At 50.0% G+C, this 26,563-nt stretch overlaps 1 protein-coding gene across 1 annotated transcript; it reads right to left on the bottom strand.

Moving 5' to 3' along the window:
- Positions 1-472: 472 nt before the first annotated feature.
- On the bottom strand, positions 473-25,324 carry LOC118095093 (uncharacterized). Its single transcript, XM_060281332.1, has 18 exons — positions 25,179-25,324; positions 24,656-24,714; positions 23,898-23,990; positions 16,980-17,107; positions 15,999-16,142; positions 14,715-14,789; positions 13,231-13,401; positions 11,771-11,867; positions 10,566-10,789; positions 9,681-9,834; positions 7,297-7,505; positions 5,605-5,722; positions 4,296-4,501; positions 4,069-4,186; positions 3,115-3,284; positions 2,299-2,396; positions 2,071-2,177; positions 473-609 (listed from the first exon to the last, which is right to left on the bottom strand). Exons 1-18 carry the CDS (start codon positions 25,322-25,324, stop codon positions 515-517), a joined length of 2,412 nt encoding a protein of 803 aa, XP_060137315.1. The 3' UTR covers positions 473-514.
- Between the last annotated feature and the right edge of the window lie 1,239 nt (positions 25,325-26,563).

Below are 26,563 nucleotides of genomic sequence, written 5' to 3'. Positions count from 1 at the left end.
ACCAGCGATTGAACCTGCTTGGGACCATCGTGCATGCAAAGTGTGTTTCTCTACTACACCACTGAGTTCTGTTCCCTCCGTAATGAACTATCATGAAACACGAGCTCCCCAAAGTTGATACGCCACCAATTCCAGGTTGTAGTATTAGCATTTACTTTACATTTGGAGGTGACAATAGTGGTGGGGGTTTTGTAGTGTGTTTTTGTTCTATTTTTGAAGAAGCAGATTTTCAACATGCCCTGATTTTAAGTCAACCAGCTGCAGACAAGGCTGGTTCAAAATTTCAGCAGCCCATGGGACAAATGAGTGTCACCCGCAGCATAGAGCTCTAGCTGCCAGTTGGGAAGCTTGGTATCTGCCTGAATATACCTCCCCTCCCCTCCCCCCAATCCCACCTTCTTCTCTCCACATAGTCTGGATCCTTGGTATCTACCCAAAGTTACCAACCTCCCTCTCCTGCAACACAGTCCCTGCTGTGATATCTGGGCCAGTGAAGACCAGATTCTTATTCCTGTCAAAGTGGCATTCCACAGGTTGAGATGATGGTCGAGGCTTTACCTGATGACGAGCGGCCTGGTATCTGATTTGCAGACCTCTTCCGCTGATACGCTGAAAGACAGGCACACCCCAGTTGTTAGGAAGCAATCAAACATTACACAAAAGGAACACAAAATAGAGTTGTTCCTACACCCACCACCACAGATGTGATGTGTTAAGTCCACATTACGTTCTAGCATAACACTTTGGGGTCCTTAGAAATGGGACCAATATTTGAGCAAAAGCCATGCTTTCAAGAAGTGGGGAGGCAGAAAAGTTTTCCTATATCTTTGTTCCAGAGGAGATTTCTGGGAACTGAAAACGGCCCTTTTCAAGTCCAGGGGTGCCAAGTTGAATAAAATATGTGGGGGCAGGTACAGGGCTGTCCCTAGGTCCGGGCTGGGTGGCGCAAGGCACCAGGGCGCCTGGCCATCAGGGGCGGGCAAGGGGTGCCGAACGCTAGTGTCTGCCTCCGCGCGCCTCTGCTGTTGAGCGGCTTCAGGCAGCTCTCCGGAGGCGCACAGGGAGCACTGGCCTGGGGCCGCCTGAACAGCTGAGAGGTGCAGCGTGGTGGCCCCAGGCTCGCGCTCCCCGCATGCCTCCAGAGCTTTGCGCAGGGAGCAGGAGCCTGGGGCTGCCTCCTCCGCGCCTCTCAGTTTTTGAGTGGCTTCAGGCTGCTTTCCGGAGGCGCGCAGGGAGCGCGAGCCTGAGGCTGCCTCCTCCGCGCCTCTCAGCTCCCTGCGCGCCCCTCCTGCCCGCCTCACTCACAGGGGGCGCCAGAGGGATCTTGGCACCAGAGCGCCAGATATGGTTAAGACAGCCTGGGCGGGTAAGCCCCACCCTCCCACATAATCACAAGATACAGCACACACTCACCATTTGAATGGCAGTGTCCATCAGTTTTGGGGAGGCCCAGCCCTCTCAAATATTTTGGGGGGCGCGAAGGTACCTCAACCCTTAGGAGTTGGCCAAAGGCATCATCTAGTCAAGCATCTTGTTCTCTTTTCCAATTACATTTTATTAAGTTTCAACATGTACAATCAAAGCAATTTCAACTTTCATTTTTGTCGACTTCCCACCCTGTTTTCCATGGCGTTGTTGTTTCTCTTCTTCTGCCGCACCTTTCTGTCTATTAAATCATAACCACAGTATTATAATCCAGTTACTTCCTTGGCTCATTGCTGAAATCCTGCTCGTGAGTTCATCATACTATATACCAAGCATCCTGTTCTCACAGAGGCCACCCAGGTGCCCACAGGAAGCCCCAAAAGCAGGATGTGAGCACAGCAACATTCTCCCCAACTGCAATTCCCAGCAACGGGTTTTCAGAACTTCTGAGTCACTCTGACAGTGGAGGCCGGACACAGCCTTTGTAGCGAGTAGCAAATAGGCAGCCACATCCCTCCACGAATTTGCATTCGCTGGGATGCCACCGAGGTTCTTGCATTACAAGGGAGAAAAACTTCTCCCGGATAGGCAGTATGCATGCCTGATCTGGGAAGGAGATGCCAGCAGTGTGAGTGACCGGCTTACCTTTGGCTTCAAGAGCGTAGGGTCGAGGTGTTCCCTGCCCTCCCTGCAGTTGGCGGGCCCACACCCGGAGCACCTCATTGAGGGGGTAACGGCAGCGCAGGGTCAGCCTGGAGAGAAAAGCCAGACCTGTAGTCTTACACAAGCCATGTGGTCCATTCCAGCACCACCAGAAGACGAAGAAAAGGACAGCATCTCTCCTGGAACATTTTAACTACAGAGCCGCCTCACCTGTACTGGGAGTCCCTTGTTATAACTGGACTTGCTTCCGGAATCAACTCTCTCCTGAAGGTCACTTCGTTCTCATACACCAAGTAGCTACCGTCAAACTGAAGGGTGGAGAAGAAATTCAGTGCAAGGGGGTGGGGAGGCTCCGTAATTGGGGGAGGGGGCATTGTCTGTGATGGGGCAGCCCCCCAGTTGCAGAATTGTCTCTCTTACAGAGGTGTGTGTGGCCCCTTCATTATGTTGCTTCCACCTGAAGACACACCTCTTTACACCCTGGCCTCTTCACGCCTGACTGTAGATAAATACTTCCATTTATTTATTGAACTCTTATGCCACCTTTCCGCCAGCCAAGGTGGTTTACACTAAAACCACTCGACAAAACAAAGAATGACGAGAGTCCTCGCAGGCCAAATGGGAGCCAATGTGTTTTCCTTGGCCTGTGGCTCCTTTGCTTCTGCTACCCCTCAGGGGAATGCAGGCCTTTAGCAGCCCCAAAGAAGGTGCTAGAGAAGCTGCCCCAACAGTTATTAATAATACTGCTAATACTTTTACTGCTAAATTATTACTAAATACTATTTTGCTACTTAATTTATTACTCGCCCTCCACCAGTGGGTCCCAGGGCAGGTTACAAATTTAAAATTCAGAATTGAAAGCAGTTTATACAGATTACAGTGACAAGAATAGGGTTGGTCTTGAAAACACACATCTCAAGTGTCCCCAGCCCAGGTAAAGAAGTGTGTCTTCAGCATTTGCCCAAAGCTGTACAGTTCTGTCAGGAGCTGGTAGCATGGGTGCTCCCTGTCCTGAGAGCTACCTACCCTCCTTGTGGTGCCGCAAGAAGCCACTGGGAAAGAGAAGAGGGCCTTGGACTCATCAGCAGCCACTGGCCCACAATTCTTGTCCCGTAGGTGGGTTTTCCTGGGGTCCAAAGCTGGCTTTGTGTCCAGGCCGAGGACCGTGGCCATTATGGTTCCATTGGGGAGGCACACTGCAGGAAGAAAGAGAAAACACAGCAGGCTGCCTTTGACTGAATCAGACCATTGGGTCCATCTGACTTAGCATTGTCAACACTGACTGGCAGCAGCTCCCCAGAGTTTCAGGCAGGAGGCTCTCCTGGCCCTGCCTGGAGACGTCGGGGCTTGAACCTTGGTGCCTTCTGCACACAGAGGCAGATTTTGGGTAGCATGACCGGTTCCCCTGCACAACGGACAAGCGGGTGCCTTCCCACATGCTTCCCAAAGCCTAGTATGTGTTGGGCTTTGGCGAGGAGGCGTGAGGGCTCAAACAGGGTCCTAGAGTCCTCCTGTCTTCTCCTCAAAGCCTAGTTATCACTTGCCCAGCTTTGGGCTGGAGGAAGAAGGGCTCTAGGACCCTGCCAGAGCCTCGTGCCTCCTTCTCAAAGCCCAACACTTCCTTTACCTGGCTTTGAGAAGGTGACATGAGGACTGGCCTCACACAGGGCACCCTTTTACCAAGCATGGGTTAGAGATGGGTCAGCCAAAGTTGTTGAGCTTTCTGGGGAACATTCTGAGGGGCAGAACCCCGCTTCCTGCCCCAGCTGCATACAGAGCAGATACTCTACCAAGCTAAGATCCGTCTCCAAAATTATCGTTCGTCATATTCTACAAGAAATCTCTCCACTTTTGCCCCTGGCCCTGCCTGCTACAAGCCCACCCACCCCTTCCATCAGGGAATGTGCGCCTTGAGTTGAAATAGGTTGCCAAACAAGTCTTACTCCACACAAAACAGAACAGTCATGCCAAATTCCTTACCAAGCAGTTTTCCGGTGGGGAAAATACAACCAACGGGGAACGCTATCAGTGTCGCCGACGTCTTGTTATCCCTCAGGGTGAAGTCGAGTCGGGCAGTTAGTCCTTGGAGGGAAATATCCTGTGGCAACACACACACAAACTCACATCACACATACCTGATCGGGTCGGCTCCTGCGTCAACTCAAGGCCAAAAGTGGTGGCAGGAGCCTTCCCCAACTCAGGCCTACCTCGTACACCAAGCCAGATGCCAAAAAGGGCACTGAGAGGTAGTAGGAGCTGCCGTCATCCTGCACAGTGTAGTTCTGCGATGCGGCCAATTCGTTTGTCAGCTGCAAATTCCCCACGTACGGGACCCAGTAGTGATCCAAGTTTCCGCGGGTCATTACCAGTCCAATCCTCCCCGTCTCACAGAAGCCCTCGAAGGTCGGAAGAACTGAAGAATGGTGGGTGAGGAAGAGACCATCACCAAATATATCTTGCTACGTATACAGAAGACGTTAACAAGGCACATCCTCTCTCAAAACATGCAGTTTTGCAACAACTGAGATTTACTTGCAAGAGAGGCAATTTTCTCCACAGAGATTCCAGACTTAATTTTAATACATTTCATTAGGAATCTTTGTGGTCTCTTTCAGCGATACGCAACATGGACGCCCTCAACACGCTGTCAACGCCAGCTCTCGTGGTTCCTGACCATCATTCATGCCGGCCGAGGAGTGTCCAAAATCTAGAGAGCACCATGTTGGGTAACCCTAATCTATTACAGTCATACCTTGGGTTACAGATGCTTCAGGTTGCGCATTTTCGGGTTGCGCACTGTGCTGAACCCAGAAGTACCAGAACAGGTTATGGTACTTCCGGGTTTCAGCGCTCGTGCATGCGCAGAATCGCTAAATCGCACTTTGCGCATGCACAGAAGCGCCGAATCGTGACCTGCGCGTGCGCATATGCGGCACTGCAGGTTGCGAACGTGCCTCCCGCATGGATCACGTTCGCAACCCGAGCGTCCACTGTATAATGCTTGCAATTATGTTGTGCATTTTTTGGGCACACCTGCATGAAATAACTTAAGAGCAGTTCTGCAAAGTGAGGAGGCCAGAGGCCCCTATTCTTAAGTCAAGGACTTAAAACATACAGATGATAAGCACAAACTTAAAAACAAAAAGGTTTCCTAGGAGGGAACAAGGCTGTCACTATACATTTAAAGGCTCCCTCATAAAATCCTGGGAACTGTAGTTCCTTAAGGGTGCTGGGAAACGTAGTTCTGGGAGAGGGTGAGCTACAGTTCCAAATACTTTTTGGGAGGAAACCACATGCTTGAAATGTGCTTCAGACATATGGTGCGTACGCAGTCCAAATCTTTCCGAACTATTGCTGATTTCTAAGAATATCTCTACAGATATAATTTACACTTGATAGGCAATCATACTGGATTGACTGAGCAACACTGCATTTCTTCCCACATATATATATTTTAAAATGCTTTGAAAGACAGACACTTCATATCCCAATCCCACCCTACTCAAGTAGACTCACCAACATCAGGGACGTCGCATTCAATTACCCCAGGGTAGGTGAACGGCTTGCCCTTTGGGACCAGGTTGAATGTGTACTCTAACCGCAGGGTGTATCTTCTGATGTTGTCATACAGGTACTAGAGAAGAGAAGGGCCCGTTCACGGCACAATGAAAGCTGGAAGCCCCTCCACCCCAAATGTTACGAGTTTGAATCTCCCATCATTCTCTCCATCCAGCTTATTATCAGCATGACACTATTTTTTAAAACTGTGATGCACTCTACATGGGGCCACCTTCGAAGGGCGTTCTGAAACTTCAGGTGGCACAGAACAATGCAGCCAAAATATTGACCGGGACTAGTTTTATAGGGAGTATGGTCGTACCTCGGAAGTCAAACAGAATCCGTTCCAGAAGTCTGTTTGATTTCCAAAGCGCGGCTTCCAAAAGAACATTCGAAAACCAGAACAATCACTTCCGGTTTTTGATCGTTTGGGAGCCAAAACATTCAACTCCCAGGGCGTTCGGGAACCTAGGTACAACTGTATGTGACTTGCTTGCTACAGTAGCCTCACCAACTACTGGCCAGTTCCCACACACGATTCAGAGTGTGGGTTGTGAGCTCTACAAACACAATTTGAGAACAGGTTATTCAAAAGACCATGTTCTCCTATAGGAGCCTGCCTGGGTTTAAGCTGCTTGGGAGAAAGCCTTCTTTTTAATAAATAACAATATTGCCTCTCCCACCAACATCTAAGGCTCATTTGGCAGGAACTCAAGAGAGGACCCTCTCAGTGGCTATTCTGAGGGTCTGAAACTCCTTGCCATGAGAGGCTTTGCCAGCTCAGTCATAGGAAGTCGCCTTATACTGAGTCACACCATGGTCCCATCTAGCTCAATACTGTCTACACTGACTGGCAGTAGCTCTCAAGGGTTTCAGGGAGGGCCCTACCTGGAGATGCCAGAATTCGAACCAGGGACCTTCTACATGAAAAACAGTTACTCCGCCACTGACTTCAGCCTTTCCCCATGTCTTCTGCTACCAGGCAAATACATGTTTGTTTAAACCGGTCATTGGCCCATAACCCAACTTGTAAATATAATATAGTTGGTTTAACTTCTTTTTAAAAATAGTGGTTTTACCTGCTATGGTTACGGATAGCCAAATTACAATTGGGAAGGTCTCTTGTTTGCTTGTGTGATGGAGAAGTAAGAAATATAAGATATTCTAGAAAAAGGGTCCTCAGGGGCCAAAAGTGGCCCTCAGCAATCCCCATGCCACATCCTTCACAGGTCTTACACACCAAGGGCTTTTGTCTGGCTGGAATATCCCGTACTTAAAATTCTGCTTTCCTGGATAGAGGACAGGTGGGGGTATTAGAAAATAAGCAGCTATGCCAAGGCAAAGTTTACCTTCATCAAGATTGCTCAGAAGGAAAATGCTAAAGGACAAGAGCCCAGAGTAAATGTAAACAGGTCCTTGACTACCTTCCCTGCATGGAAGAACTTCTACGCCTTGCCTCAAAAGCCCAGCAAGCAGACACATTCTAGTCTTTCTGTTTCACAAGACCATAATTTCCCTGCTCAAGCTCTACTATGCAGCAAGGAGGACTAGTCTCTTATCACGGCCTCTGAAAACTACACTCCGCCCCGACCCCAGGTGCCTGTGCAACAGAAACAGTCCTTCAAAGCTGATCGCAAGTTAGGCCCCTACCTCCTGCTCCACCAGAGAGTCAGTGAAAGGGACCTGCAGGATGAAGACCCTCGTGTTGTTGGGGTTGGGGGCTTCACCCAGGCCGAAACCACGCCCTTTGAGCTCCGCGGGCGTTAAGGGCTTGCCGCCAACCGCGATGGTGACCAGCGCCAAGTCTGGGAGGAAGTTGCCTAGGCTGATGTCAAAGTAACCTCTCTCAGCGACTGTGTCTGGAAGAGAGATGGTGCATTGGATAGTAGATGGCGTCAGCTAAGGCAGAGACAAAAGCAGCCTTCAAAACTCCCATTCTCCTAGGCGCATTTTGCGACAGGGAATCTCATTCGCAAGAGCAGTTTCTGGGCTCTGGGCGCAGTGCTGTGCCTGAGATTTCAGATTAAAACTGCAGAGTGGAAGGAAAGGAGGACCTTTTTCTGCCTCCCCACTTCCAGCTACTTTCTGAAGACTGGAGAAGAGACCCTTTTAATAGTATCAGGAGGGGTGGTCAGGGGACGGACTAGACCAGGGATCCCCAAACTAAGGCCTGGGGGCCGGATGCGGCCCAATCGCCTTCTAAATCCGGCCCGTGGACGGTCCAGGAATCAGCATGTTTTTACATGAGTAGAAGGTCCTTCTATTTAAAATGCATCTCTGGGTTATTTGTGGGGCCTGCCTGGTGTTTTTAAATGAGTAGAATGTGTCCTTTTATTTAAAATGCATCTCTGGGTTATTTGTGGGGCATATGAATTCGTTCATTTCCCCCCCCCCCAAAAAAAATAGTCCGGCCACCCACAAGGTCTGAGGGACAGTCGACCGGCCCCCTGCTGAAAAAGTTTGCTGACCCCTGGACTAGACCATGTGAAAAATGAACGCAGTATTTTAGCTGCAGTTCATTCATTTTCAGCTTTGTATTCTTGTTATTTAAAAAAAGGGGCACCTAGACATTCCATTGTTGTGCCCATATAACCTAGGTTTAAGGTGTCATTTACCTCCTAGATTTCATATCTCGGTTTCTAACACTGGTCAAAATTGTCCCCCATGGCTCCACTTCCCTCAAGAGAATGGAAGTTTGCAAGGGCCTATGACCAATGGTAGCTAACATGGCTCCTTCAGATGTGTTTTACTCCCATCAGCATGGCCAGTCCTCAGAGCCAATAGGAGTTGAAGTCAGGATGGGCGCCATGTTGGCTGGGAATATTCTGGAAACCTTGCCAAGGCCCATTCTTTGTACCACAATGTTCAGTATTGGGGTTTCCTCCCTGAATATTCTACATATTGTAGGGTAGGAGAGCTGTAAAAAAAATTCACATCTGGCAACCAATGTGCCCCTTGGGTTTCAGATAGTACAGGGATAGATGAGTCTATAAACCCTGGTACACAAATTTTCACAGCAGCTATGGTGGCTCAATTACCAGAAGTAGTTACAGGTAGGTAGCCGTGTTGGTCTGAGTCGAAGCAAAATAAAAAAATTCCTTCAGTAGCACCTTAAAGACCAACTAAGTTTATATTTTGGTATGAGCTTTCGTGTGCATTTCGTGTGTGTATCTGAAGAAGTGTGCATGCACACGAAAGCTCATACCAAAATATAAACTTAGTTGGTCTTTAAGGTGCTACTGAAGGAAATTTTTTTATTTTACCAGAAGTATTTAGTGTTAACTCTAGAACTGTACACTCGATTCTGACCAAACTAAGCACCTCCCCGCAAGAGCGGTACCTATTTATCTACTTGCACTTTGACATGCTTTCGAACTGCTAGGCTGGCAGGAGCAGGGACTGAGCAATGGGAGCTCACCCCGTTGCGGGGATTCGAACCGCCAACCTTCTGATCGGCAAGCCCTAGGCTCTGTGGTTTAACCCACAGCGCCATCCGCATCCACGTTGTGAAATATACTGGCATTGTTTTCAGCTCTCCTACCCCACCAATAGGGTTGTAGTGTTTGTTGCCCCACTGGAATTAACGGGCCTATTTGAGCCACAGCCATTCATTTCAATGGGTTTACCCCGAGTAGGGCTAACATTGACTACAACCCCACAGGGCTTCAGAGCAGGGCTTACAAACATCATGTCTGCCCTCAGGCTTTTGCGGGTGCGAACAACATGGGCTCGAGTATAACCGCCCCGGCGCTGTCATGAGTGCGGATCATCACGAATGCACAATAAAAAGGACATCTGGAGGGGACCTCTAAAACTGCATTAAGTACGGATGGGTGCATTCGTTTTATGTGCTGCTTTTTTAAAAGACACACTAAAAAGTGGACAAGCAAAGGATCAGGAAGCAAAGAAGGACTAAGCCAACGTTCAGCTTGCTAGGACGCAAATAGGATTTCAGATGCAAATGTGATTTCTCTTGCCTAGACAGGGGTATATTTCAAGCTCTTAGAGGAAGGAACAACAAGGCCTGAGCTTACTGTCAACCAGCACAGGTACAAGAGGAGCAAACGGTGTGCGGATGGCCTTGAGGCTGCGGTGGCGTGTCCGGTCACTCTCGTCTCCCTGCCACCTGCGGTCCAACAGCAGCTTTACGCTGTAGGTGGTGCCATAGTGGTTGTCAATCACGTCGCTCTGGAAGCAAAAAGTGGGGGGGGGGGAGGAATGCTAAAAGCCTTGCAGCCAGGTCTCTGGGGAATGTTAATGCAAGATCTCTCAGGACTTGAGTGGCTTGGGAAGAAAGATCCCCGCCCCCATCTTCTTTGGCTGGCGAGGAAGGGTTGAAGGTCAGTGGTAGAGGATCTGCTCTTTGTGTAAAAGGCCACAGATTCAATCCCCAATGGCAGGTAGGACTGGAAATGTCTCCTGTTTGAAACGCTAGAGAAGATGCTGCCAGTCAGTGGGAGCAGTATTAAGCTAGATGGAACCTCGTACCAGCTCTGTATAAGCCTGCTTTCCTAACTTCCTATCTTCCTTCACTGCCCCAAGCTTCTTTAGAAGCAACCCTGGCATTAATCCCACCCACCCACCCTTGAGTCTATTAACCTCCCCCCTCACCATCTGCAGATAGTCTTGCAAAAAGCTGCAGGGACAGATTTCTGCCAGACATTAGGATAAACTTTCTATTGGCGACAGAAAGTATAAGAAACGGCGCAAGAGCAAAAAGAAGTCTTCCTTGGAGAGCAGCCAGATTCCCTTCGTTAGAAGAATATTAGCTAGGGCTGCGCCAATAATAATAATAAATTCTCCCATTTCTCAAAAGTTTATTTCTTCTGCAAAAGGGGAGATGCCAGGGATTGAACCTGTGACCTTCAGACGCTCTGCCACTGAGCTATAGCCCTTTGCAAAACACAGCAGATACTGACCTCCATGAGACCTCCTGGGGCCCCAATGGGCACTGTGATGCTGACGAATTTGGTGTCTGCCAGGAAGCTGTATCCATTTGTCAGGATGGTGGCTGCGTCAATCACACGCCCATCCAAGCCCATCTCAACAGCTTCATCCCTATAGAGATGTGGGAATCTCACCAGGGACGGCAAGATCCGGGGGGTTCCCCACCTTAAGGTGGTGGTGGTGAAAACGGGGAGATCTGCAAGAGACAAAGATTCCCCTTGTTATTGGCACTGCATCACATCATGAAGGGTTCGACAAAGACATGAGCCAAATTTGACAGATGGGAGGGACCTCTCAATCACCTGGTGTCACAGTGAGGTCAGGTGATTGGACGCTTAGAAGTCCCCCAAAACTGGGACTTCAAAGCACCCCATAGGGCTTCCAAAGAGCCCTGCATGATGCTTTAAAGCAGGGTTTCCCAAACTCAGATCTCCGGTTGCTTTTGGACTACAATTCCCATCATCCCTGACCACTGGTCCTGCTAGCTAGGGAGTTGTAGTCCAAAAACAGCTGGAGACCTGAGTTTAGGAAACACTGTCTGAGCCTGCTTTCTTCAGATCAGTTTGCCTTGGAGGAAATCGCTAGCATAGTCAGTCCTCCAGGCTGTGTGATCTTGTGGGGAATTTGCTCACACAGCTCACCCAACAGCCTTCAGCTCTACTATCCAAATGGATTTCACTGTCCCCGTATCCATTGCACCCATCTTTTGATGTAAAGGAGAGGTAAATTCTCCAGAATCGATGCCAGACGTTAAGAACAGGGACAAGTCTATTGAAAAAGAGTGCCGTCATTTTTAATCCGTTAAATCAGAGCTGGTTAATTTCTTTCAGCCCAAGGGTCGCATTCCCTCATGGATAGCCTTATGGGGGCCACATGGGGGGGGGAGCCAGAGACAGGACTCAGGAGGAGCAACAGGTATAACTGTGTTTTTTGAGACACACACACACAAAGAGGTTTACAGGCACATATCTATTTTCATAGTAGCAGGCAAACAAGAGGCATCACTGCTCAAGGATACTTCCCATCCTGGAAAAAAACACGAGGCAGCTAGTGAGAGGGGCATGACCTGCAAAGAGTCCCCCAAAAGCCAGGTAGGAAGGCCTGGCAGGCCAGATCCAGCCCCTGACTAAGCCCCAGCATTAAATGCCATAGGCAATGCAAAAGCAGAGAGACTCACTGATGGGACAGGCAAGAGCAGTGTCTACCATGAGGATCATCCAGGCCTGCTTGTAAAAGACTGTGGCCCGTGCCACCTCCACTTCCAGGCCCTCTACCTGCAGAAGGAATTGACAGTAAGGCTGTAACGTTAAAGCTCCAGCATTGAAACCTAGCAGGCCAGGCAGGCAGCGACACCATTAGGGAAGGACTTCATTTGTCATTGAAGGGACGCAGGTGGCACTGTGGGTTAAACCACAGAGCCTAGGGCTTGCCGATCAGAAGGTCGGTGGTTCAAATCCCCGCAACAGGGTGGGCTCCTGTTGTACGGTCCCAGCTTCTGCCAACCTAGCAGTTCGAAAGCACATCAAAGTGCAAGTAGATAAATAGGTACCACTACAGCGGGAAGGTAAACAGCGTTTCCGTGTGCTGCTCTGGTTCGCCAGAAGCGGCTTTGTCATGCTGGCCACATGACCTGGAAGCTGTACACCGGCTCCCTCGGCCAGTAAAGCGAGATGAGCACTGCAACCCCAGAGTCATCCGTGACTGGACCTAACGGTCAGAGGTCCCTTTACCTTTTTCATTTGTCATTATTATCTTCCTCATTCCCCAGTCCCAGGGTGGGTTACAGCATTAAAACCCAACATTCAAAATGGTTTAAAACAACCCTTGGCCCTCCAGATGCCAAGTTCTTAATTGGCAACACAGCTGGGGAACCTGCAGCCCTATGGACACAGCTGAACCGCAACTCCCATCAGCCCCAGCAAGCACAGCCAATAGCCAGGGATGAGGGGAGTTGTAGTCCAGCAACTTTTGGATGGCCACAGGCTCTACAGCCCAGATCTGATAATTGTATGGACTCACTTAAAAAACCCAAAATGATATATATATATATATATATATATATATATATATATATATATATATATAATTTTGTTTTAGAATTTAAAATACTCATTTTACATCCTTAAGATATCAATGACTTCCCTTCTCTTTCCATATTTCATTTTACATGCAAGTCCCGCCATATTTTACAAAAACGATTCAGTATTTGTTCATTCATTCACTATTCCATTATTGCACCCATCAAAAACTGTTGAATTTATCTTAATGCTGCCAGCGTTTTCAGCTGTATACAGTTATTTCCTATATATTCAATAAACACTTTCCAATCTTCTTTAAACGGATGTTCTTGTTTCGTTTTGTTGGGGGGACGGGACAAAGTGCTTTTGAGTACTTTCTGCACTCTTTTGCGAGTGCACCGCTGATGCAAGTTAAGTGGGAAATTATTTAACTAGGAACGTGCATTGCAGTGCCCCAGAGGGCAATGGTATCCGAGCTAGTCTGGTTCTTTTCACTAAGGAAAGCCATCCCCCTCCTGGCACCAAACACTGAGCACCACACCATAGTTAGGCCGTATGGTTGGTAGCCATTAATCCTTCCCAACACAGACACAGACGTTCTCTCTCTCTTTCTCCTTACCAGGGAGACTTCGGTCTGCTGGGTGCCGTAGGGAGTGCGGAAAAGGACGCGGGTAGCCGTGGTGTTGACGCCGTAGCCCAAGGCATGTGCCTCGGTGGCCATCATGTTCTGCAGGGAGCCATTCTGATAGTGGAAAGCCACCTGCCACACCTGGTTCACAGCTCCTTGGGCCTACAAAAGGCAAACCCATGAGGGGAGAGTTTGAACAGAGACTGGAGTTGTGAAGGGACAACGGGTCTCTAACACCCACACTCTAACTGTAGTTCCCACTGTTCTTTCAGAAAAAGCGGGATGAAAACCTCCAGTTTCACAAAAGATAGGGCTTGGCTTTAGGCTACCTCAGGGCACTTTATCTAAAGCCCCTCACCACCTTACCACCAGTGGTGTTTCCCTCTCATGGATCCCTTCTGCTCTGGTTAGCCTTTCCCTCAGGCAATTTCGTGGCTTTCTTGGCTTCACCGACCAGCCCTTAGTATGTCAGAAGTACTTTGAACTAGCTTCCTTTCCTGACCCCAGGGAAGCTTGGTTCCCTTCTTAGCCACACAACTGGAGGAACTGACACACTGCTGGAGTCAATTAGCGTTTTGGCACATTTTAAAACTTTATTTATTAACTTGAGAACATGGATTTCACTGGTAACTTATAGCGCATTCCTCTCATTATAGGACACAGACTTAATATAGCATTTCATCCCTCCAAACCTAACCTCCTCACTCCCCACACTCCCCTAACGGTTATCCCTCTTTTGTTTTTAAACACAGCCTAGTTCCACCTCCTGGAGAACTGCCTATCATTGGAGGGATGGTCCCAATGCACCGAGTTCTCAGCAAGCACTAATTCGCCACAGGAGTAAACCCACTTGCCTGCCCAATGACACACAGGGCCTCTAGGCTGGGGCAGGTAACCCAGCGAGGTCACTTTGGTGTTGCAAATGCAGCAGTTTGTCTTCACCCCCAGAGGCGCACTCCATTGTCTCTCGAGGCAGACGGGTGCCAGCCACAACTCCCATGAGGTCCAGCTAGCTTGACCAATGGTGAGGGATGATAGGACTTGTAGTCCAACGTCTCAAGGGTCCCCCTCATACCCAATGGGAGAGAGCCAATGCAGGACATTTTGGTGCCCAAGTCAGAAAATAAGATAGTGCCCTCTCCCCACAGAAGCTGAATATGGTTGACTGTTCTCATCTGGGCTGCAAAAAGGGCAGAGCCATTCACTGCCCCAGAGGGCACCAGAGCTGGATTAGAGGGCGCACGGCCAACAGCCTGGCACACACACACAGCTCTGTCCTCCAATACTTTGCAAACATTCTCCGCCTCTCAGCATCTGCTGCCTGAAAGAGCAGCTACCTCACTTGGTCTTAATGGTAGGGCTGACTCTGGACAACACTGGCCCATTATTTACGTCCCTGAAGAGATCCTTCTCCTTCTGCTTCCCTCTTATCAAGAATATCTTCTGCTGCCCCCTTTGTCCCTCAAAATCCTTACCACAGGCCACACTGCAATCCAGTCTTCATTCAGAGCCTCGCTAGCTGTTCCTGGGACTGCCCGTCGGACGGAGACCTGCAACAACAGCCCTGAGTTGATCCATAAAAGCATCCAGTCTAGTGCTCTCAGTGTGCAGTTTCCAAGAGCCACGACAGAGATGGTCAGTTTTGGAAGAGGTTTGGCAGCACCATTCTTCTCTAGATCTGAAAGATTGCCTTCGCTAACACATCCCCTGGCCTGCACTTTTATGAATAGCTATGACATGCCCATAAGCCCAACTGCAAGATCCAGCAGCTTAGCAGGCAGGAGACGAGACCTTCTCAGTGGTGGCCCCATATTCAGTGGTTGCTGATGCCCACTGGGACAAGTAGAGCAAAAAGCAGGGAGGCTAAGAAAAGGAGAAGCCAGAACCAATGATAGAAGAGCCAACCAATTCCAGTTTTCATAGAATTGTAGAGTTGGAAGGGGGTCTGAGAATCAGCTTGTCCAGCCCCCTGCAGTGCAAGAACATGCAGTTGTCCCATAAGGGGATCAAACCTGCAAACTTGGCATTATTAGCATCATGGTAACCAACAGAGCTATCCAGTTTCGTTCTCTGTGAGTTGTACAATGGCTGTACATACTAAGGAGCATGAACTTCCTCTCAAGTGATTTGCACAGTTACTTCGCTACAGTCTTTCAAAAAGGTCTTGAAACCTTTTTTTTTCTAGGTTGAAATGCTTTTTCTTAAAATGGCAGCAGGAAGCTCACAGCAGTATCTTGCAAGCCTGTGCATTGCGCTTAAGCAGCTGTTTTAAATGACTCTTTATTGAAATGCAATATACTGCATCTCTAATTACCTGATGCAAGAGCTTTGCCCTGGAAATACTTAAAACTATCAATAAAAATAGATAGGAGCAAGGGAGCCAGCTCAATAGCTTGCCACTCAAAACTGATCTTCACTCAATATTAATTCATCGGTTAATTTGTTAACCTGATCCTGCCTTTCTCCCTCTCTCCCTCTCTCTCCCCCCCCCTCTCTCCTAGAAAGATCCCCAGCATAGCCAAGGTAAAAAAATAGATAGATTTGCATGTTGTTAAGACAACTTCTAAATGTCCCAGTGGCTGTCCTTCCATCACCTTTCATGCCATCTCTCTTTCCTGATTGCTGGCAGTTGGGGCGTTTGTTGCCTCGCTGTGCATTTCTGACACCACCTCCCCAGGACACCCCTACGTTTTGGGGTTCCTGCCAAACATGCTTTGATAGGCTAAAAGGATGCAGGTTTTCCTTCCACCTCCACTCACCTCCATGTAGTTTTCCTCACAGACGATCTCGCGGGGGCTCCATGGGGCACCACGGGGGCAGTTCATAAAGACGTCGTAAGTGGCCGTCAAGTTCGCTGGGCTGGTTACCTCCACCTGGAGCTGAAGGCTGAACTCCTGGTCAAACTGGACAGAAAGGAAATCTCATTTTCTCCTCCACTTTTCAAGTTCGTCCCCTCAGTAGCATTCGCCTAGCCCTAGGCTGCATCCATACCATAACATTCAAAGCACTCCGATACCATTTTAAATGGCCACGGTTTAAATGACCAAAGAATTCTGGGAGCTGTAGTTTGTTAAGAATGCCGAGAGTTGTTAGGGAACGTCTCTCATCCCCTCAAAGTACTACAATTCCCAAAGTGGTTTAACAGTCAAAACCTCTTCACAGGAAACTCTGGGAATTGTAGCTCTGTGTGGGGAACTACAACTCTTGGAATTCTGTGGGTGAAACCGTGACTATTTAAAGTGGTATTCTAGTGATCAACTTGTATGGTGTGAATGTGGCCTAAAACTCTTGAACTTTTTATCACCATTGTGGGCACTGCCAGGTGTTTTTTATTGTTATTAAATGTCTGTGTTACAAACAGTACTATTTTTCTAGAGAAAGAGGTGTTGAAAAGTCAACATGAACACCTTTCTCTTAGAATGGCAATGGCACCCACCTGAGAAGTGCCAGAACCGAGTTCCTGCGAGTTCCCCATGAAAAAAGCGCTGGTTACAAAAGTAAATTTTACCTTTGCACAGTAGGCCCCAAAGACCCACACACTTGTTCCTCCATCTAGGAAGAAACATTGCAAAGTTTAAGCACATTTCAGCCAGGCAAGAATGCTCCTTAAATAGGGCTGATCTGTGGCGGTGCTCTGGGGAAAGTCCCAAGGGGCAGATAAAAGATTTAAGCATGCCGTTTTCCTTTTTAAACAAGTTTAAAAAGACGACATTGACAAGAAAGTGGACCCACCCACTTACCAAATTGCGGACTGAGCAGGCCAGAAAGGAAACTCTTATCTCAGGGTTGCCATACAAGTCGGTACCACTGGTGAAGCCACACTGAGAGGCAACATGGCCCGTCACGGGGATGCGCTGTCTCTGCTCATCTATGGACAAGAGGAAGCAGGTTAATCCTATCAGGTAAAAAAAATCAGGACACACACACAACACACAAACACCCTCCTAATAGACCTCCCTGCATCATGCTCAACTTTCTTTGAAGCAACTGGATCTTGATTACTCGCCTCAGCAGCGATGCATGAACAGAGTATCCTGTTTCAGGCATCCAACAGGGATGGGTAAACTTTTTGAGTCTGAGGGCAGCTTCCAGGGGCCACATGCGAGAGGTGGGCAGGGCCAGAGGTATAATAATAATAATAATAATAATAATTTATTATTTATACCCCGCCCATCTGGCTGGGTTTCCCCAGCCACTCTGGGCGACTTCCAACAGAAAAATAAAACACAATAATCTATTAAACATTAAAAGCCTCCCTGAACAGGGCTGCCTTCAGATGTCTTCTAAAAGTCTGGTAGTTGTTTTCCTCTTTGACATCTGTTGGGAGGGCGTTCCACAGGGCAGGCGCCACCACCGAGAAGGCCCTCTACCTAGTTCCCTGCAACTTGGCATCTCGCAACGAGGGAACTGCTAGAAGGCCCTTGGTGCTGGACCTCAGTGTCCGGGCAGAATGATGGAGGTGGAGACGCTCCTTCAGGTATACTGGACCGAGGCCATTTAGGTCTTTAAAGGTAAGCACCAACACTTTGAATTGTGCTCAGAAACGTACTGGGTGGATGGAAAAAAGAATGCACATTTTAGCTCTGAATGGTAGGTGAATTTCTACACACACACACACACACACACACACACACACACACACACACTTCTCTATGCTCCATCCAGGCAGGCAAGAGGCATTGTCAGAATTCAGCAACACGCCCCAGCCAGGCAATAAACACTCAAGGAGGGACAACAGAGGGGAGGGGGTTTGGGGAGAGTCCCAAGGGCCAGGCAGAGATGCCCAGGGAGCCACATCCAATTCCCTGAGCCTGAGGTTCCCAAGCCCCAGTTGAAACTGTTTTCAGCAAGAAAATTTGCACTGACAGTATTTCCTTTTCATAGAATCATAGAATCATAGAGTTGGAAGAGACCACAAGGGCCATCCAGTCCAACCCCCTGCCAAGCAGGAAACACCATCAAAGCATTCCTGCCAAGCATCCCTGCCAACTCCCTGCCAAGCAGGAAACACCATCAAAGCATTTTTCTTGAGCTGCCAAGCACCCGATTCAGTCTCTTGGCAATCCACGGGGCGGGGGGTGGGGGGCTGATTCCATATGACAGAAGTTACTCTAGTACCCCAAGATACCACTTACTTGTGATTTCCAGGGTTCAGTTTCAGCCACTAGTTAGCTTGGGGGGAAAGTAAAGAGTGCCTCTGAGCATGCGCAGACAACTCCTTTCCTACCACAGGGAAATCACAGCCAGCCTCTGTGTGCCTGGGATCAGGAGTGAACCTTTGACCACAGCCTTCCCTGATATTCACTCCAGATGTTTTGGACTACAACTCCCAACAGCCCATGCTGGCTCAGGCTGATGGCAATTGTAGTCTAAAGGACCCGAGGGCAGGATATCAAGGGACGGCTGCCTACCACTTCTCCCTTTCAAGATAAACACTCCATACTTGTGAGGGACAGGGGATATCGCGAAGTCCCTCCCCTCCTGAGTTCAAGCCCGTCCCCGAGCAAAGGGGAAAGCAGGGAGAGTTCCGATTCCAGTGGGGAAGCAGGAAGTCGTGTCCGAGGCTCAGGCAAGGTAGAGGAGCCAGGGTCCCAGGTGGGACAGGAAGGGGCAAGCAAGGGGGGAAGACCCATCCCCCCAACTCCAGAATTACGCAGGAAGAGGAGGGGCAAGAGGATGGGTCTGCCAAAGCTTTTGTGTTGGAGAAAGACGCGCCAAAAGCCATTAGGAGGTTCTGAAACCGACTGACCACATCACTCCGTGTAAATAGCAATGACTTGAGCACTGTAAATACGCAGCACCAATAAAAGAATAAAATGCAGAGCTGCGTAGCGTCGTTACTCTGAAGTAGTCCACTCCGGCCACCGTGACAGCAACCTCCTAATCATTTTTGGGCTACTTTGGAGTTGCCGGGATGAGCGTGTCAGAGGCGGAGAAGTGGCGGCAGATCGCTGAGCAAGCCCAGCTAGAACTGCAGCAGCTGTCGCTGCAGGCGCAGGGAGAATTGAAGGCAGCTAAAGAAGAGACTAAGAAGGTCCAGGACGACCGGCTACAACTTGCGGAACAGGTGAGAGAGCTTCAGGAAAAAGAGCAGCAATTAAGGGCGGTGGCGGTAGACCTCCAAAACAAGCTGGATGCAGAGAAAAACAAGGCGGGAGGGGCACCCCAAGTCCAAGTGCTGCCAGGAAGGAGAGCTGGGACCCTAGTTAGCAAGTTCAATGGAGACCCGAAGGAATTTCAGGGCTTTGAGACTGAGATTGTGTATGCTCTTGAGCTGCACCACGATGAGTTCCCTGATGATGAGCACAGAGTAGCGTTTATTGTGGAGCACCTTACCGGGGCAGCCAGGGAGTGGCTAAGACCGTTAATTGCAACAAGGAATCCTTGCATGAAGAATGTCAAACTATTTCTAGAAGGTTTGAAAACGATGTATTCGTCCGATAGTCATATGGACCAGACTAAGGAGGAACTTCATAATTTACGCCAAGGAAATATGACAGTTCGCGCGTATTGGGCGAAATTCACCATGCTGGTGCACAGATTGGGGTGGGAACTGGGGTCCCCCCCAATGCAAGCGGCGTTCTACTTGGGGTTGCATGAGGAGGTGAAGGATGAGCTCTCGAGAGGTCCAAAGCCCAGTAATATGGATCAGCTGAGCAAAGCGGCTCTGGCGGTGGGGGTGAGACAGGAATCCCGGTGGAGCGACAAGCAAGCAACGCGCGCAAAGCGGGCTTGGTTCCCACGGTCGCAGGAGAAGCCACTCCCCCAACAACCCTTTCAAGCCACGCCTGGGGCCAGTCAGGACCAGGAACCCATGCAGATTGATAGCGCGCGCGCGCTTTTCAAACCCCAGCGGCGCCAAGACGCAAGGAGGGAAGGGGTGGGAATTGCTTTCTCTGCAACTCCCCCCAGCATCTCGTCAGAGACTGCCCACATCGCAGGGAGTGGCAAGGAAAGGCGGGAACGGTTGTGCCCTCCCCCACTGACGCAGCACCACAGCAGGGAAACGGGAAAGCCTGGCTGCAGGAGACAAGGGGCAGCAGCCAGGCACAGTCAGCAGACAACAGCCCCAGCCCACCCACCCGCACAGAGAGGAGCAGAGCCAGCCCACCCCTCCCAGAGCAGGAGTGGTTCTAGAAGTGACGCTCACGCTTCCAAATGGCTATCCCCTTACAGTCCTCGCCCTAATTGACAGTGGGGCGTCAGCGAACTTCTTCTCGAGAAACTTTGCAGAAGAGCACCAGATCCAGCTTCTGCAGCTGGATTTTCCTCTGCACGTGGCAACCATTGACGGCAGAGAGCTGCTGGGAGGGGCCATCACTCATCAAACCCCCCCCATGAGAATGACGGTTGGAAGGCACTCAGAGACACTGGCATTCAACGTCACCACCATCTCAGACCCCCCCATAGTTTTGGGCATGAGCTGGCTGGCGCGCCACGACCCCTCCATAAGTTGGCATCAGAGATGCATCACATTTGGATCGGACTTTTGCCTAGAACATTGCATGCAGCACCAACCAGGGGAGGGGCCTCCGATAGCCACGGTGGCCACCATGCACGTCAAAGGGGGTGAAGCGATACCCAAACCGTACTGGGACCTGCAGGAGGTCTTCAGCGAAGCGGAGTCCGACCACCTGCCCCCACACAGGCCTTTTGACTGCCAGATCAACCTGGTGCCAGGGGCAACTATACCCCCAGCCAAGCTGTACGCCATGTCAGACCAGGAACTGGAGGATCTGCGCGCTTTCATCGACAAGAACCTCAAGCGGGGGTTCATCAGAGAAAGCAAGGCAGCAGGGGGCAGCCCGGTCTTCTGGGTGGACAAGAAAGACACGCAACAGCGCTGCCTGGTGGTGGATTTTAGACGGCTGAATTCGGTGACAGAACCAGTGGCTTTCCCCATGCCCAGAGTGGATGATCTCCTGACAGCGGCACGCAGGGGCCAGATTTTCACCAAGCTAGACCTGAGGGGGGCGTACAACTTGATCAGAATCCGGGAGGGCGATGAGTGGAAGACCACGATGTTCACGCCGCTGGGCTCTTTTGAATATCTGGTGATGCCCTTCGGGTTGCAAGGGGGCTCAGCATGCTTCCAGGCCTTCATGCACCACGTCCTGGGGTCCCTCCTCTTCAGGAAATGCTTGGTCTTTCTGGATGACATCCTTATTTACTCCAACGACCCAGTGCAGCACGTGAAGGACGTCAGGGAGGTGTTACAGCGCCTGAAGGAGAACCACCTGTATGTGAAGCTGGAGAAGTGCAAGTTTCACACCAAGGAGGTGGACTTCCTGGGCTACAAGCTGTCAGACAAGGGGCTAGCGATGGACAAGGACAAGGTGCAGGCCATCCTGGACTGGCACAGCCCCAGGACGCGCAAAGATGCCCAACGCCTACTAGGCTTCGCCAACTTCTACAGGAAGTTCATCAAGAACTTCTCTCGAGTTACGGCTCCCATCACTGACTGCCTGAGAGGCAAGCAGAAGTTCCGGTGGACACCAGAGGCGCAAGCAGCGTTCGAAAGCCTCAAGAGGGTGTTCGCCTCAGACCAGAACCTGTTCCACGTGGTTCAGGACGCGCCCCTACGCATTGAGACAGATGCCTCTGATAAAGCTGTGGGCGCCATTTTGTTGCAACTGGACGCCAACAGAGAGTGGAGACCCTGTGCCTTCTTCTCCAGGAAGTTGACCCAGCCAGAGCGGAACTACACAGTTTTTGATCGGGAACTTCTGGCGATCCACGCGGCGTTCCAGCACTGGAGACACTTCCTGGTGGGCGCCAAGCACCCCATCCAGGTGTGCACAGACCACAAGAACCTGGAGTTCTGGAGAACTGCCAGGGTGCTCAACCAGCGGCAGATACGGTGGGCAGAGTTCTTCTCGAACTTCAACTTCTCCATACACTACATCCCGGGAGAGCAGAACGTCAGGGCGGATGCCCTCTCCCGCAAGCCAGAGTACATGGAGGAGGAGGCGCCACCAGCCCCAAGGCACATTTTCCCCCCGTCGGCATGGTCCTGCGGAGCAGCAGTGGTGAGCGAGGCAGAACTCACAGCACTGACGGCAGCGGATGAATTTGCCAACCGCATCTTCAGAGAACTGAGAGGGGGGAGGGAGCAGGCAAAAGACTTTGCAGAACGCAGAGGGCTGCTTTTCTACAAGGGTGCACTGTACCTGCCCACCACCCAGCTCAGACGTACGGTCCTCAAACAGATGCACGACAACCCAACGGCGGGGCATTTTGGAAGGGACAAGACCACTCACCTAGTCATGAGACACTTCTGGTGGCCAGGGGTGAGGGAAGATGTTCGAGACTATGTACGGGGCTGTGACACCTGCCAGCGGGCAAAGGTGGTCAGAGCAGCGCCACCAGGGTTGCTGGAGCCCTTAGCCACGCCACACAGGCCGTGGGAAGTAGTGTCCATGGACTTCATCACAGACCTGCCGTCGTCCAGGGGCAAGACCGCAGTGTTGGTGGTGGTGGACCTCATGTCCAAAATGTGCCACTTTATACCGTGTGCCAGGGCAGTCTCTGCAGAAGAGACAGCCAAACTGTTTGTTGATCACGTTTTCAGACTGCATGGATTACCTTTAAGGGTTATTTCGGATCGTGGCCGCCAATTTGTTTCCAGGTTCTGGCGGCGGCTCATGAACCTCCTGCAGGTGGAGGTCAGCTTGTCGACGGCTAGACACCCGCAGACCAACGGACAAGCGGAGAGGGTCAACGCCATTCTGCAGCAGTACCTGAGATGCTACGTCAGCCAGAGGCAAACGGACTGGGTGGATCGCCTGCCTCTAGCAGAATTTGCCGACAACAATGCAGTGCACGTCTCCACAGGGGTGTCGCCCTTTAAGGCCAATTACGGGCGCGACCTCAGATCTTTCCCAGAGAGGGAGGGGGAGGAGGAGGAGGCACGGGAGAGCAGCTCACCATGGCGCTGGGAAGCGGAGTTTGGGGAACCAGAGGATGAGGTATGGGTGTCACCGAGATCCACCCAGTCAGAGGAAGGAGCAGATTGGCAGAACGTTTTTACCCCCACCAGCTCTGAAGCCACGGACTTTTTGGGATTCCCGTCCTCCCAGGCGGAAGGGGGGGGCTCGCAGGACTGGGGGGAGGTGTTCACACCAACGGGCTCGGAGAGCACTGAGTTCTTAGGCTTCCAGTCGTCACCGACACATGGGGGGGGCCTGGGGAGGGGTGAAGGAGAGCTTGGGAGGGGGGTGGATGTGAGGGACAGGGGATATCGCGAAGTCCCTCCCCTCCTGAGTTCAAGCCCGTCCCCGAGCAAAGGGGAAAGCAGGGAGAGTTCCGATTCCAGTGGGGAAGCAGGAAGTCGTGTCCGAGGCTCAGGCAAGGTAGAGGAGCCAGGGTCCCAGGTGGGACAGGAAGGGGCAAGCAAGGGGGGAAGACCCATCCCCCCAACTCCAGAATTACGCAGGAAGAGGAGGGGCAAGAGGATGGGTCTGCCAAAGCTTTTGTGTTGGAGAAAGACGCGCCAAAAGCCATTAGGAGGTTCTGAAACCGACTGACCACATCACTCCGTGTAAATAGCAATGACTTGAGCACTGTAAATACGCAGCACCAATAAAAGAATAAAATGCAGAGCTGCGTAGCGTCGTTACTCTGAAGTAGTCCACTCCGGCCACCGTGACAATACTTACTGAAGACGCTGTAATGCCACAAATTCTGGCCCAAGGCAGCCTTGTCCATCCATATCCAGAAATAACGGCCCCGACATTCTGTCCGCGCAGCACCTTCCAGGAAAGAAAATGTTTCTCTATCAAGGAAAGGCCAACAGACACTATATCCCAGCTGTCCTTCTGCCCCAGCAAGCAGGCAAACACACTCCTTCACATCCACTTTAGGAGTGGAGTTCTGGATCTGGTCAGTAGGCTGGATCCTGATCTCCCCCCACCCCCCACAGACCACTTTGACAAGGCCGCAGGTCTCTCATCTCTGCTTTAGACACTACCCCCGAGGCTGTACACACAGGAATCCAGTCGCAGACCAGCAGATCCGAGTGCCTATGGGTTGACAGAATAGTATCAAAGGGTACTGAATTCCACTGACTAATGCCAATTGTTGCATTAGGGAGCTGTGCTGTTCAAGAAACTCTGTTGGGGAGATGCCCGAAGTAGCTTTCTCCAAAATACAGCCTGTGTTTCTCAAACTTGGGTCCCCCGCTGTTGTTGGACTACAAGTCCCATCATCCCTGACCACTGGTTCTGCTAGCTAGCGGTGATGGGTTTTGTAGTCCAACAACAGCTGGGGACCCAAGTTTGAGAAACGCTGAATATTGAAGCCGATATTTGCACCCCACAAAGGAGATGGTAAGAATGAAAAACACTTGCCGACCCACCCACACCCTCCCTCTTTAGTTTTATTCTCAAGCGCATTGACAGAAAGACCTGGTGCTCACCTGGGGGGAAGGGTATCGACTCCACCGCTTGGGACAGAAACATACAAAGCAGGGCTAACCTAAATAAGGAAACCAAGAGACAGAAATTGAATCAGTTTGGCTTTTACACAGGAAAGAGGTTTTGAGAGCATCGCACACCACAGCCCCATTGGAGTAGTGAAGGGTGCAAAATTGGCAACTGATCTCTAGTTGTATGCATGTGTAGCCCCCTCTAACTTATGGAAAGATCCAAAGATCTCAGGACAGCAGAAGGCAAGATGACAAAATCCTATAAAACTGACTTCTCCCAACCTGGTGTCTTGCAGATGTTTTGGACTACAAGTTCCATCAGCAGCAGCCATACTGCTGCTTGTGGCTGATGGGAGTTGTAGTCCCAAGCAAAAATCACGCCTCCGGCTAGGAAACTTTCAGGTTTAAGGTTCAAAAAGGCATTCAAGCTTAAAGAAAGAAAGAAACCTTTAAAAAAAACAACAACCCAACAGTTTATTTCTAATGTTCCTTCTCTAGAGGAAGAGTTGAGCACAGTATTGAAAATGCCAGGTATCCAAATTTCAGAGTATTCAAAGAAGAGAAAGACTGTAAGCAACATTTTGAGATCTCAAGACCTGGACTAACATCAGAATCCCATGTTTGTACACACGACACCTTTAAAGCCCATTTGAAGCCCATTTCCCCCCTCAAATAATTCTGGGCACTGTAGTTTGTTGGGAATTGCAATACTAAGAGGCTAACTACAGTGCCCATAATTCTTTGAGGAAAGTAATGTGCTTTAAAGTTATCATGTGTACACAGCCTTAGAATAAAATCCCATTGAGAACGTCAGCTGTGATGGCAGGAGTTAGAAAGGGCAGGGAGGGAAATAGAGAACCGCGTAGATATGGGATATAAATACAACAATAAACTGAGTTCAGTAGGAATAATTCCCAATAGGATATACCGTAGATTTTGCAGCCTCAGAGACTTCTCTTTTATTGCCTTTATGAAGTGTACAGCTTGAAATGCGATTTGCTTGAAATGTCCCTCTTTGTATTGCAAATACAAGTCTTCACATGCACTCTGAATTTCCTGTGCAATTTCTATTTTTAAAGCTGCTAAAGAGTTAGATAACACGCCCGCCTCATAATGAAAAGCCCTCTCCAACAGAGTCAGCTGAAATCATATGACAAGCATGCATGTCAGTAGGAGGGTATATTTCATGATTTCAGCTTTGCTAAATAAAATGATTGATATGTGTGTTTCTTAGGAAGCTGTCTTATACTGAGTCAGACCATTGGTGCAGCTAGCTAGGTGTTGTCTACACCGATGTGGGGTTACCATACGTCCAGAATTTCCCATACATACACGGAATACTGTAGTTGGAAGCAGCGTCCGGGCGAAAATTGGCAAAATGTCTGGGCAAATCAGGACAAATGGCAACCCACTGCAGGGGGTTGAACTCGATGACCCTCATGGTTCCATCCAACTCTACGATTCTAAGATTCTATGACTCGGAAATGTAGCGCAAGAATGCTCTGATCCACAGTACAATGTTTTGTTACAGACCCCTTCTATGTCCCCCCACAACCCCACGTTGATTCAGTGACGCGATTGTTTACTTAACAAGTATGGCTGTCTCCAAGGAGGCACTAGAAAACTTGTGGGGTCAAGTGAGCCAGTTTTCAAATTGCACAGGAAACATATGAAGCTGCTGTATACAGAGTCAAAAGCTTAGTCCATCCAGCTCTGTAGCGTCCACTCTGACTGGCAGCGGCTCTCCAGGGTTTCAGGTAAGAGTCTCTCCTAAACCTACCTGGAGGTGCCCAGAATTGATGCTCTATCCCAGGGGTCCCCAAACTTACCCGGCTTTGGGCCGGATGCCTGCCGCGCTGATTGTGTGGTGGGCCGGAGGGTGGGGGAGTGCGCGCACAG

This window comes from Zootoca vivipara, chromosome 13, assembly GCF_963506605.1.
Source record: "Zootoca vivipara chromosome 13, rZooViv1.1, whole genome shotgun sequence".
NCBI lineage: Eukaryota > Metazoa > Chordata > Lepidosauria > Squamata > Lacertidae > Zootoca > Zootoca vivipara.
Note: the sequence above shows the minus strand (reverse complement) of the source record. Positions and strands in the feature narration are given on the sequence as shown.